The 10,871-nt window shown below is 44.1% G+C and overlaps 2 protein-coding genes across 2 annotated transcripts; both read right to left on the bottom strand.

The window, feature by feature from the left end:
* Positions 1-1,569: 1,569 nt before the first annotated feature.
* Positions 1,570-3,162, bottom strand: LOC106332391. Its single transcript, XM_013770861.1, has one exon. The coding sequence runs from the start codon at positions 3,160-3,162 to the stop codon at positions 1,570-1,572; it is 1,593 nt and encodes a 530-aa protein (XP_013626315.1).
* A 128-nt stretch (positions 3,163-3,290) lies between these two features.
* LOC106312213 lies at positions 3,291-5,753 on the bottom strand. The gene is made up of 6 exons (XM_013749653.1): positions 5,007-5,753; positions 4,828-4,930; positions 4,488-4,543; positions 4,249-4,413; positions 3,957-4,070; positions 3,291-3,870 (listed from the first exon to the last, which is right to left on the bottom strand). The coding sequence occupies exons 1-6, from the start codon at positions 5,610-5,612 to the stop codon at positions 3,778-3,780; spliced, it is 1,137 nt and encodes a 378-aa protein (XP_013605107.1). The 5' UTR covers positions 5,613-5,753; the 3' UTR covers positions 3,291-3,777.
* Between the last annotated feature and the right edge of the window lie 5,118 nt (positions 5,754-10,871).

Here is a 10,871-nt window from a genome sequence, read left to right as displayed (position 1 = left end):
TCTCCAGTTGCAGCACCGTGGACACTGAGACAGCATATAATTCCGTCACTGTCATCTTTCTCGAGAGTGCGTCAGCCGCCTTATTCTCCAGGCCCGGCTTATACACAATGTCGAAATCAAACCCAAGCAGCTTTGTCAACCAACGCTGATACTCCAAATTCACTTCACGTTGTTCCATCAAAAACCGCAGACTCTTCTGATCCGTGCGCACTACGAACTTCCTCCAAATGAGGTAGTGACGCCACTTCTGTATGGTGAACACGATGGCCATAAGTTCACGCTTGTAGATGGATTTTGCTCGTTGCCTATCAGTCAGAGCTTGGCTAAAGTAAGCGATGGGTTGCTGTCCTTGCATCAGAACGGTGCCCAACCCTATTCCTGAAGCATCAGACTCGACAATGAATTGGGCGTTGAAGTTAGGCATAGCCAAGACCGGTATTGACGACATCGCCTGTTTCAGAGACTCAAAGGCTGTGGTGGCTTCCGCTCCCCACTGGAACTGATCCTTGCGAAGCAGCACTGTGAGTGGCCGTGTAATACTCCCGTAACTGCGCACAAACTTTCGGTAATATCCCGTAAAGCCTAAGAACCCTCGCAGATTCTTGATATTCCTAGGAATTGGCCAATTTACCATTGCTCTGATCTTGTCATCATCAGCAGATACCCCTTTCTCCGAGATGACGTGACCCAAATACTCCACGGTGGAGCTGCCAAACTTGCATTTTTTTAAGTTTGCATACAGCTTCTGCTCCTGCAAGACTTGCAACACCGTTTCTAAATGTCCCCGATGCTCTTCCGCAGTCTTGCTGTAGACTAGGATGTCATCAAAGAAGACTAGCACAAACTTCCGAAGGAACGGTCGAAAGATTTGATTCATGAGGGACTGAAACGTAGCAGGCGCATTCGATAACCCAAACAGCATTACTAGGAACTCGTAATGGCTGTCGTGAGTACGGAATGCTGTCTTGGGCATGTCTGATTGCTTCACCCGTATCTGATGATAGCCTGAGCGAAGATCAAGTTTCGAGAACACCTTAGCTCCGTGTAGTTCGTCGAAGAGTTGATTGATCATCGGGATCGGGTATTTATCCGCCATTGTCACGCGGTTGAGTGCCCTGTAGTCGACACAAAACCACCAGCTACCGTCTTTCTTTCGGACCAACAGCACCGGACAAGAGAACAGACTACTGCTTTCTTGAATAATGCCTGCAGCCAACATAGAAGTGATCTGCTTCTCGATCTCTGCCTTCTGTGTCTCCGGGTACCAGAATGGTCTGACACTAACTGACTTAGCTCCTTCCTCCAAGTTGATCGCGTGCTCCTTCCCACGCGAAGGAGGTAAGCCCGTTGGTTCCTCGAACACCTGAGCATAACGGTCAAGAACAGCTCTCCATTGCCCATCCATAGCCACAGGAACTGAGGCCTCATCCTTTTGTATTCCTCCATACTCCACAATCATTCCTTCGCCCTCCTTTCCCAGTGCTTTCCATAGTGACTTAAGCGACACTGCTGCAGAGTGGAGACTGAGATCGCCTTGTATTGTCACCCAATCTCCCTCCAACAAGATCTTTATCCACTGAAGCTTCCAGTTAACACGCATCTCACCCAAGGTATCCAGCCACTGGACTCCCAGAATGACATCTGCAATGCCCAGTTCCAATGGTAAGAAGCTGGTAAAGATCGTACATGGTGGAAGCACCAGACAACTTCTTCAATCACTCCTCTGCCTTGAACTTTGACTCCGCCTGCGACTAAGACCCCATACTTCGCCGTACTACATGTCTCCAACTTCAAACGCTTAACTAACCCCTCCGAGATGAAATTGTGGGAAGCACCGCTATCAATCAGCACCACCACCTCTTCTGTGCCGATCTTCCCCTTCAATTTCATTGTCTTCGGAGATGTCAGCCCTACCAGAGAGTTGATTGAAACCTCTGCCACAACCGCTTCAACCTCCTCCTCCTCCTCTAGCTCGCAAGGCTCCTCCAATAGCTCTGTCTCAGAACCATCGTCACGAGTGACTAACACAGTCAGCTCCTGTTTGGAACAAAGGTGATTACGATGCCACTTCTCATCGCACTTAAAGCATAGTCCCTCCGCCTGCCATTTCGCCACTTCCTCCGGTGTTAGACGCCGAAACGGTGGTTTCAAACGCCCAAGAGTCGTCGTCGCGCGACCCCCGCTTCGATTATTAGGGTTTGTCGAAACTGGGCCAGGCTTCGAACGATTTGGTGTTGTAGTTTGGACCCCCGAGTTGGGCTTTGGTGACGTGGTCGAAAGGCCCAAACTATTCGAGCGTCCTCCCTTAGGCGGCGATGACTCGCCCTCGCTGGACCAGTCCTCCACCTTCGTCACCGTCTCCATCAGTTTTTGCAATCCGCGCGGTTCAAACAACTTCACGCCGGCGCGGATCTTCGTATTCAACCCAACGATGAACGCCAGTTCCAAGACCTCCTCCATTAACTCTGGTGCGTTCATGGCGAGGTTTTTGAAATCGCTACAGTATTCCCGGACGGTGCCAGTTTGTCGCAATGTCAGTAACCTTTCGCCGGCGGAGGTGTCCTTGTTGGACGAGTACTGCTCCAGTACCTGATATTTCATCTGGTTCCAGCTACGAAATGGGTTCCGATCACGCTCCCAACGGTACCACAGCAAGGCCTCACCGTCGAAGCATGTCCTCACGTTGCGTAGCTTCTCCTCCTCCGAGTACTCGCGGATTTCAAAGTATTGTTCGACCTTGAGAGCCCAGCTGTCAGCGTTCTCTCCGTCGAACAGAGGCAGCTCCAACCTCCGTGTTAGAGACCGTCCTCTGTCGTCGTCGTAGTCATCGTGAAACCGAGATCCACGCCTCTGTGCACGTCGGACCCCTGATTCATCGCCGCGACTGTCGATCGGAGTTTGGTCCACCAGAAGGCTCTGCTCACCGTCCTCCAGGTGTTTGTGTTGACCGATCTTGCCCTCGGATCGAGTCTCGTCACTGACGTGGCTCTTACCGCGGGCTTTTTCCATCAACCTCCGTTGTTCTTCCTCCTTGGCCTTCGCCTTCTGCTCCCAACGAGCAAAGATGCTGTTAAGCTGTCCTTGCATCGTTTGAAGCGTTTGTTCCATCGAGTCTACCCTTCCCATCGTTGGACCCATCTCGGTTACAACAACCCTGCTCATCTGTTATTGCAGCTGGTCCATGTTAACCTCCGTATCGTTCTTCTTTGGTGCCATGATTCCCGATCGTCACTGCTCTGATACCAAATGATAGACTTTTACTATCGCTTATTGACAAGAACAATGTAAAAAGGACAAATACTGATATTATTGATCACTCAAGGTACAGATGAGTTTTTCTCAGGAATTTCTCTCTCTCCCCTTAACAATGATCAACAACTTTGATGCCTAAAAGAGACTCGATGACTCAACTTATAAAAGACAAACTCACGTGCCTCCTCACCCCGTCCTACTACTCGACAGGCCATGTGCAGCATGACAGCTCACGCTAACCTCTTTTATTCCTCATTCTTCTTATCCTCGTTCTCTAACCGAAAGCTGACATCGGTAGCTCTCTCATTGTAGAGCCGTTTTGTCTCTCCTTTTGTATTGGAAGAGGACAGGTGGACGTCTCGCCTCATACTCATACGTATCACAAAACTTAGTAAATAACAGGTAAACCAGGAAATTTGTTCAAACCGGAAGCTGATGCTATGGTATTTGTCATGGAATTATTATAACAGAACTAGACAGAGAGGCAAACAAGTACGAAGGGTTCGACGTTTATGAGAGTCAAATTTACAAAGGCCTCAAGAGTGGGTAATCTTCAAGTAGCTCCCTTTCTGACAAAGTGTCCTTCTCATTCTGGGGTGTCCACAGTACTTCTACTGCCTGCAACAATTGTTTTTTTACACCATTCATTTGCAAGACTACACTTGTTCGAATGGTTGTTCAAACTTACAGATACAGACTCTTACCATTATTTTGTTTCTAGGTATCGACCCAATTTTCTGCAAGGCTTCCTTCATATCCGCAGTTCCATTTATTGGCTGGAGTTTATGTGTACCCTCTGCAGCTACCAAGATGGTTACCTGAACATGTACAACAACACTTCCTGTTAAACCAAAGTTACGACGTGCAAACACATGCTTTATACCATTATTAACTTTATTATCAAGAACCCATGCATCTCCTTTTCGGGGTCAGCCTTCTAAATTCGATTTACCCAAAAATTCTAGTAAACAATTAATTGTGAACTTGTAAGTGTACCACAATATATTCATTGCTGAAACCGCTAGCTGTCCGAATCTTTGAGCTTTGTCTCTTAATGCTGTTCACGTTAACAAGCGTCTCCTCATCGAATTTCCCCCGTTCTTCAATGGAGAGTAGATTAAATCGTTTCTCTCCGTCTTCTATACTCCGTCTCACATCAACCTGAAAATAAAATGATACAAAACAGATTGGTTAGGTTCTGCATATATCAATCATGTGAGAACAAGTGGACTTACTGATGAATAACAAGAGATGCAATAGTCCGGGTGCCTCAGCAAAGCTAATGTTGCCTCTGTAGGACCGAAAAGAAAGAAAAAAAGATATATTATACTTAAGCATTTATCAGGGAAGGAGATGTCTTACAGAGAAATCAATCTTTTACAACATTTTTCACTAAATATAGCAGCAATAACCACAAGGTTAAATAAACCTAGAATGTTTTAAAAAAAAAGCCATCAACTTGCTTTACCTCCCACTCCCAGGCAGGTTCGATTTCAATATAGACAGTTAAAACAAAATTCACCAAAGCAAAATAGTGAATCGAGTCAGAGCTGCATTTGTAACATTGTTTGTTACCGGTTAAAACATAGGCGAGACCCTCCGATGTGGAAGTATCAGCATTTTCAGCAAGACGATTGAAATCTTGTTGTAGGGTCCTCCCCAAACCAAGCAAACCCACCTGAAAAAGAGGATACATTGTTTGTTACGCATAAACTCTCTCTGTTCAGTTCAGGTAAAGAGTTAGATCATTCTACCTGTAGTTTAATGACGCTAGTTTTCTGAGTAGCGGTTAAAGTGGAACCCTGTGAACGGCGGTCTGACAGGAATCCAGAAACCACAATAAAGGCTGCAAGACCAACCAGAATCGGAGAGAAGCTCGAAAACCCACCTCCGAATCCAAATCCAAATCCAACCGCAGGGCCAACATAGAGTCCTCCACTGAACGGAGACGGTCCATAGTACGGAGCCGAGTACCTCGTACTACTACTCTGATCCAATGTTCTCGGCACAGAATAAGAAGAAGAAGAAGAAGAAGAACTTCTTCGTGACGAGAAGGAGTTACCGCCGATTCTTCCACCGGACGCAGCCAAGGCCGAATTAGGATCATAAAACAAAAGCAGCCCCAGCAAAACCGCCGCTACAGCGGGTTTCTTCAGAGAATCTAACGTTTTCTTGATTCGGTCAAACGGATTCTGACAAGGACCCGAATCGGATTGTTTGTATTTGACGGCGATTTGGAAACGGAACAAAATTGATTCGCGTTGTGGTGGTTTTGAGCAGAATAGAGTCGTGCGATTCTGAAGCCGTCGCGTGTGTGTGAAAGGCGGATTCCATCTAAGCAAGGAAGAGGCAGACGCCATACTTGATGATTGTTGGATGCAGCCAGGTAGATATGGATTATCCCACTAGGGGTTTTGTGTGGTGAGCAGTGAAGAAGAACATTTAGACATATGAGGAGAAATCGTCGTCCACAGATTCTGGAGACTATCTAAACAATTTTTTTCTTTTTTTTTTGGAACACTATGCTTCAGCTTTTTTAAAGTTTATTTTCATTAAAAAAAAAAAAAAGTGACTAAAATTTATTTTTTGAAGGTAAATATACAATTACTAGTGTTGACCCCATGGGAATATTTTTACTTGCAAACAAACACTGTGAAAACAGTAAAAATCAGCATATAATAAGAAAAATCATCTCATGAGAGTAAATTAATCAGTACAAAATAATGAGAACACATACACTTAAGCGGACCGAGGCTTGTGATGAAGCTGGCTCGTGTGGCTTTTCGTGGTTTCTGCGTCTACTCTTTTTATGTTTACCTTCTTGATTAGAAGACTGAGACCAAGCTTCTAAAACCAATTGAAAGGCGTCTTCTGAGCTGTTGAACTTGTTCTTGTCTGAGATGAAGCAAAAGAGCTAATCTCTTGTAGTGTTTCTCGACTGTTTCATCATCAGCAACGATCAACATTCAGAATCTTATATCGAACTGCTTCTCTTCCTCCTCTGGTTATGCAGAGATAAAAACATCAAACTCTTTACCTGGTTAATGAACGTTTTAGCTCCGTAGTAATCATTCTCTAAGAGTTTTTTTTTTTATCACCAATACCCATTGCTTTTCTAGATTCTCCATCGTCACCTACCATTGTTTGTTTGAGAGAGAAAGCAAAGAATTAAACAGAGGTTAAGAGAATTATATACCAAATTCAGTCCACTGTATTTTCGGAACTTACTATGTCCAGAACCACGAAACATCACACAAATCTGAAACAAATTCGTGGCAATTAGAAAAAAGAAACTTTGTAAAATCTCGTGCCAAGTGAAGAATCTCTGATTTTGACGGACCCTAGAAACGACGTGAGAAACAAAGAAGAAGAAAAATATTAGGACTTGCGAGATAACCAAGGATCGAAGCGTTTGTGTAATCATCAAGAACTCTTCATGATCGTAGCAATAGTTTCTCTTTTGAGTGATCACCGGCTATATTCGCTGGCTGTTTGTAGAATTTTAGAGATAGGAGTTGAGTAAATAAAACATTTTGGAGGAAGGATAACCGTGAGTAGTGGTTGTTTTTAGAAGCCGTTTTCTACATTTTTTTAACATTACTTTGTTTTTTTTTTATTTTTTAAACATTAATTACGTGGCAAATTTTGATTCGTCAGGCGACTTGCGCTTCAGTATATAATGGATATCTATAGAGCTAACTAACCATATATCTGAATATGGCCAATTGAATCTCTTTCCTTATCAACTCAAATTGAGTTTTTCAAAATTTATTCAATTTGGATCCTCTTAGACGGAGGAGGAACACATGGCTCAGTTGGCGGCGGTGGCGGAAGAGTTTAAAATTTTTAAAAATAAAAAATTTTAAAAATAGTTTAAAAAAGCATTTTTCGAATTTTAAAAAGAAAATTAGAAATCTTTTAAAAAAAGAAAAATCAAAAAGATTAGAAAAGGTTTGAATTTCAAAAGATATAATCCAAAATTATAAAAAAAAATCTTTTGTATTTTTTTAATTTATAAAACAAGAGATATAAGGATCTTTTGTGACAAAAACTTAAAAATAGCTATTTAGGAGAATTGTCTTATTATCTATGAAAGATATAACATAAAAATTAATATGATACATTGCATAAAACCCCAATATAGAAATTTGAGAAACAAATCTATGCATTAGAAAAAATATATATAATAGGTACGATTACAAGAGAAATCAATGATGAAGTCTAGTTTAAATTTTTGTTGGATGTTATCAATATATTGATTTCAGAATAATCATTTTCCGCGCTTTTTTTTTAATAATTGAAATGCTTTGCCACATTATGATGGACTTTAGTTATATGATATACTATGAAATTTATCAGTTTTTAGCCATGATATAAATCTTTTTTAGAGTATATTATTATGTTTGGGGTTTATTTTAGAATATTTTCATATCTAGGTATATTTTGGAGTTATGTGGAGATTATGAAGCATTAAGAAGCTAAAAATAGAAGAAGCACGTAGCTTTTCGAGAAATCAGCCAGAGTCAACATTCAGGGAAAGCGTTGACCGACACTGGCCTCTTAGTGTTGTTCGACTGATCCGACTCGTAGCGAGCGATGTGGGAACCGAAATTCGCACTGTCGATTTCCGTTTAAATAAGAAAACTAAGAAAACCCTAATTTCCCAGAGGTCTCAGATATCTGCTAATACATCTGCTAATACCACACGCCAAGCAATCAGAACACAAGAATAACAACGATAAAGTATAAGAAATCGAAAAGAGAGCAAAGTATATCTTATTCCGAATTCGTGTTTGAGCATTACAGCAACGTAAAAGCCTGGGCTACGAGAGCTGTCTGCGAGATTCCTAGTTCAAAACCCTAAGACGGCAATAACCTAGTTGAGTCGCAGCTCGAATAACAAATACAGAAATATGCCTAATTGCTCTAAGTGCTAAGTTTGCTCTCAGAAAAGTCCTCTCATGCTTCTCGCCTAGGACTCCTTATATACTGGCTCCTAGGTCGGTTTGCGCTTTTCATCTTCTGCCCTTAAGCCGTCATAGCATAAAAATGGAGATATTCTATTTTTTTCGATCCTCGTAATTATCCTCAAAATTTCGTATTTATCCGCGAAAACTTGACATTTATCTTTCCTTGCGAACCAAGCGTAAACCGTCATGCGGCTTACGGGCTGCTGGTTAAGAAATCGTAAGTTGGACCTCGAGTCATGTCTTAGGTCCCTTTGGACCGTCTTCTGACTCGAAACGTTTATTACGGCTTCTTTCGATAAAGAACGAACTTTCCGTGGTTTTTACCGTAGTTTGATCGATGACTTAGAATGGCGGGAAACATGAAATGGGTTCACTACGGTCTTCGGGATATAGCATCGAAGGGTAGACGAAAATGCATGAACTAATTGTCGTATCGATGTTTCGGAAGAGCTCGGTCGCTAAGTAGCGACCGAGCGGAACGAACGCTCGGCCGCTACGTAGCGATCAAACTTCGACTCGAGCTCGGTCGCTACGTAGCGACCGGACAGTGTGCATGTGTGGTAGTAGCGTAGTGACCGAGCTTGGTTCGTCCGTGTTCCGATCTTCATACTCTGACCTATCCGTAACCGGTCTGGGTATGTTTCCGTTGGCTTATGTTTGATCTAAATAGAATTCGAACGAAGATTTATCTCGGGAACATACGTTGTGACGTTCTCTTAACTGAGCATGATTTGTTGCGAAAAGACATACTTGTATTTTGCAAAGGGAGGTAACTTCTTCATAACCTTCACACTTACTCATTCTCATAGGGAGGTTTTTCTTGAAAAGTTCTTTCTCTTTCTCTCTGTCATTTCCTCCTTGATTTTAAAGAAAAACACGAGATGTCGAGTAAGAAGAGGAGTTCGAAGAAAGGGTCTTTGCCCGCGAATGTTTCTGAAGAACTTCGAGTGCCGAAGATGGAATTCGTTCCTCATTCGGTAGACCCCGCCGAGAACGAGGCATGGTGGGTGGCGTGTTATGGTTCGATCACTCCTCCCAAAGAGAAATCGTTCCCGATCATGAACCGTCGCCCGGTCGAGGAACAAAGTAGGAGTACTAGCGAATTCCTCCAGATCATGCGGTCGTTCTACCAGATTTCGGATGCGGTGGAGTTCAGGGTTCCTCATCAAGGAGAGCGCGCTAGTAGTCCCCCGGAGGGGTACTTTACTTGTTACGAAACATTCGTAGTGCGCTGTCGTTTGTGGTTCTCGATTCCCGAAATTATCGTACGTGTGTTGGATCGTTTTGGGGTGGCGATAAGCCAATTGAATCCCCTTGGCATCCAGCACCTCATTGGAGTCCTGATCCTGATCTACGAGCATGGTCTCTCCCTCACCGTCGATCACTTCGAAGCGCTTCTTCGATTACAGATCATCAAGGATACGGACACGTACATGCTGGTTCCTCGGAACTTCATGTCAGTGGTAAAGGGGTTTACTTCTAACTTCAACTCGTGGAAGAAGTTTTTCTTCTTCGTTCGTGCGGACGCTGCGTCTGTCGAGAAGAGTTATATCTCATTGTTCCGGAGGTTGCCGAACGATCGCCCCTTCATCAATCCCCTTGCTCCGTTTCCTGAGGACATTATCACGGTAAGGGATTTGCTCAGGAACGGTTCTTTCTTCTGGACTTCCTTTACGCCGAAGAGAGTTCGAAAGGCGTTGAGGTTTGTGCATCCTAGTCCTGCTTTGGGCGGGGAAACAGGGAGTAATTGCGACGGGGCAGAATTCTTCGAAGGGGAAAGATATTGACCTCGGTGACCTGGAGTTTTCGGTGGACGATTGCATGCTACCAGGATGGGATCCGGACCTTGCTTTCGGCAATGGAAGCGGTACGAGTGAGGTTCCTATTCCGGATTTTGATGATTTCTTCGCTGTTCTTCCCTCGAGCTTTGATGTTCCTCCGTCCACGAATGAGTCGGGGAGGCCGAAAGTCATCGCGGAAGGATCTCGCATCATCAACGGGGTATAGGCTTTAAGAATTTTGACGATCGTTTCAAGTGTATATATATTTTTTTTTGCTTATAACGGGTCAATCGGTTTTACAGGGCTTGAACTTGCTTGGATCGGCTATTGAGGTGAGCCATAGAGAAGCCATGATCTATCTCTTTAAAGCGGAGAAGGCGGAAAAGGATCTTGCTCGCATGCGAGACGAGATGTTGGCGCGAGATGCTCAACTCGCTCGTGATCTTGCGAGGACTGTTCGTAGGGCGGAACGGAAGGGCAAGAGGGAGATTGTCGAGGTGATGAAGACTGGCGCCTCTGAATTCCAGGTCGAGTACGGGAACCTCAAGGATGCTTTCAACTCGCTGGGCGACTTCCGTGCGTGTCGCAGTTCAGTTGGGAGACTTTGGAAGACGCGGGCGGATGACTAGGTTTTCGAGAGGGAGATGGAGTTAATGAAGGGCGGCATGAAGGATCATGCTCACGCTGAGACGCTTATTTCCCCAATCGACGGGAGGATTCAGGGATTCTGGGATCCCATACCGGTTTCTCCTGATACCGTAGAGACCACGACCGAGTTTGCTGGTGACGATGAGGAAGTGAACTATCCCGCGGATGCATTCGGAGCTTCCTTGTCCGAGAATTTTAACTTTGATCTGTGAGAGGTGAG

Source organism: Brassica oleracea, chromosome C1, assembly GCF_000695525.1.
Source record: "Brassica oleracea var. oleracea cultivar TO1000 chromosome C1, BOL, whole genome shotgun sequence".
NCBI classification, from domain to species: Eukaryota; Viridiplantae; Streptophyta; class Magnoliopsida; order Brassicales; family Brassicaceae; genus Brassica; species Brassica oleracea.
This window is presented reverse-complemented; position numbering and strand designations above follow the sequence as displayed.

Excerpts from the sequence above, each read along its gene's own strand:
- LOC106312213 (XM_013749653.1), bottom strand. The coding sequence starts at position 5,612 with ATGGCGTCTGCCTCTTCCTTGCTTAGATGGAATCCGCCTTTCACACAC. Across the intron at positions 4,931-5,006 it reads CTAGCGTCATTAAACTACAG|GTGGGTTTGCTTGGTTTGGG; the intron begins GTAGAATGATCT and ends CCTCTTTTTCAG. Across the intron at positions 4,414-4,487 it reads GCATCTCTTGTTATTCATCA|GTTGATGTGAGACGGAGTAT; the intron begins GTAAGTCCACTT and ends TTTTATTTTCAG.
- LOC106332391 (XM_013770861.1), bottom strand. The coding sequence starts at position 3,162 with ATGAGCAGGGTTGTTGTAACCGAGATGGGTCCAACGATGGGAAGGGTA.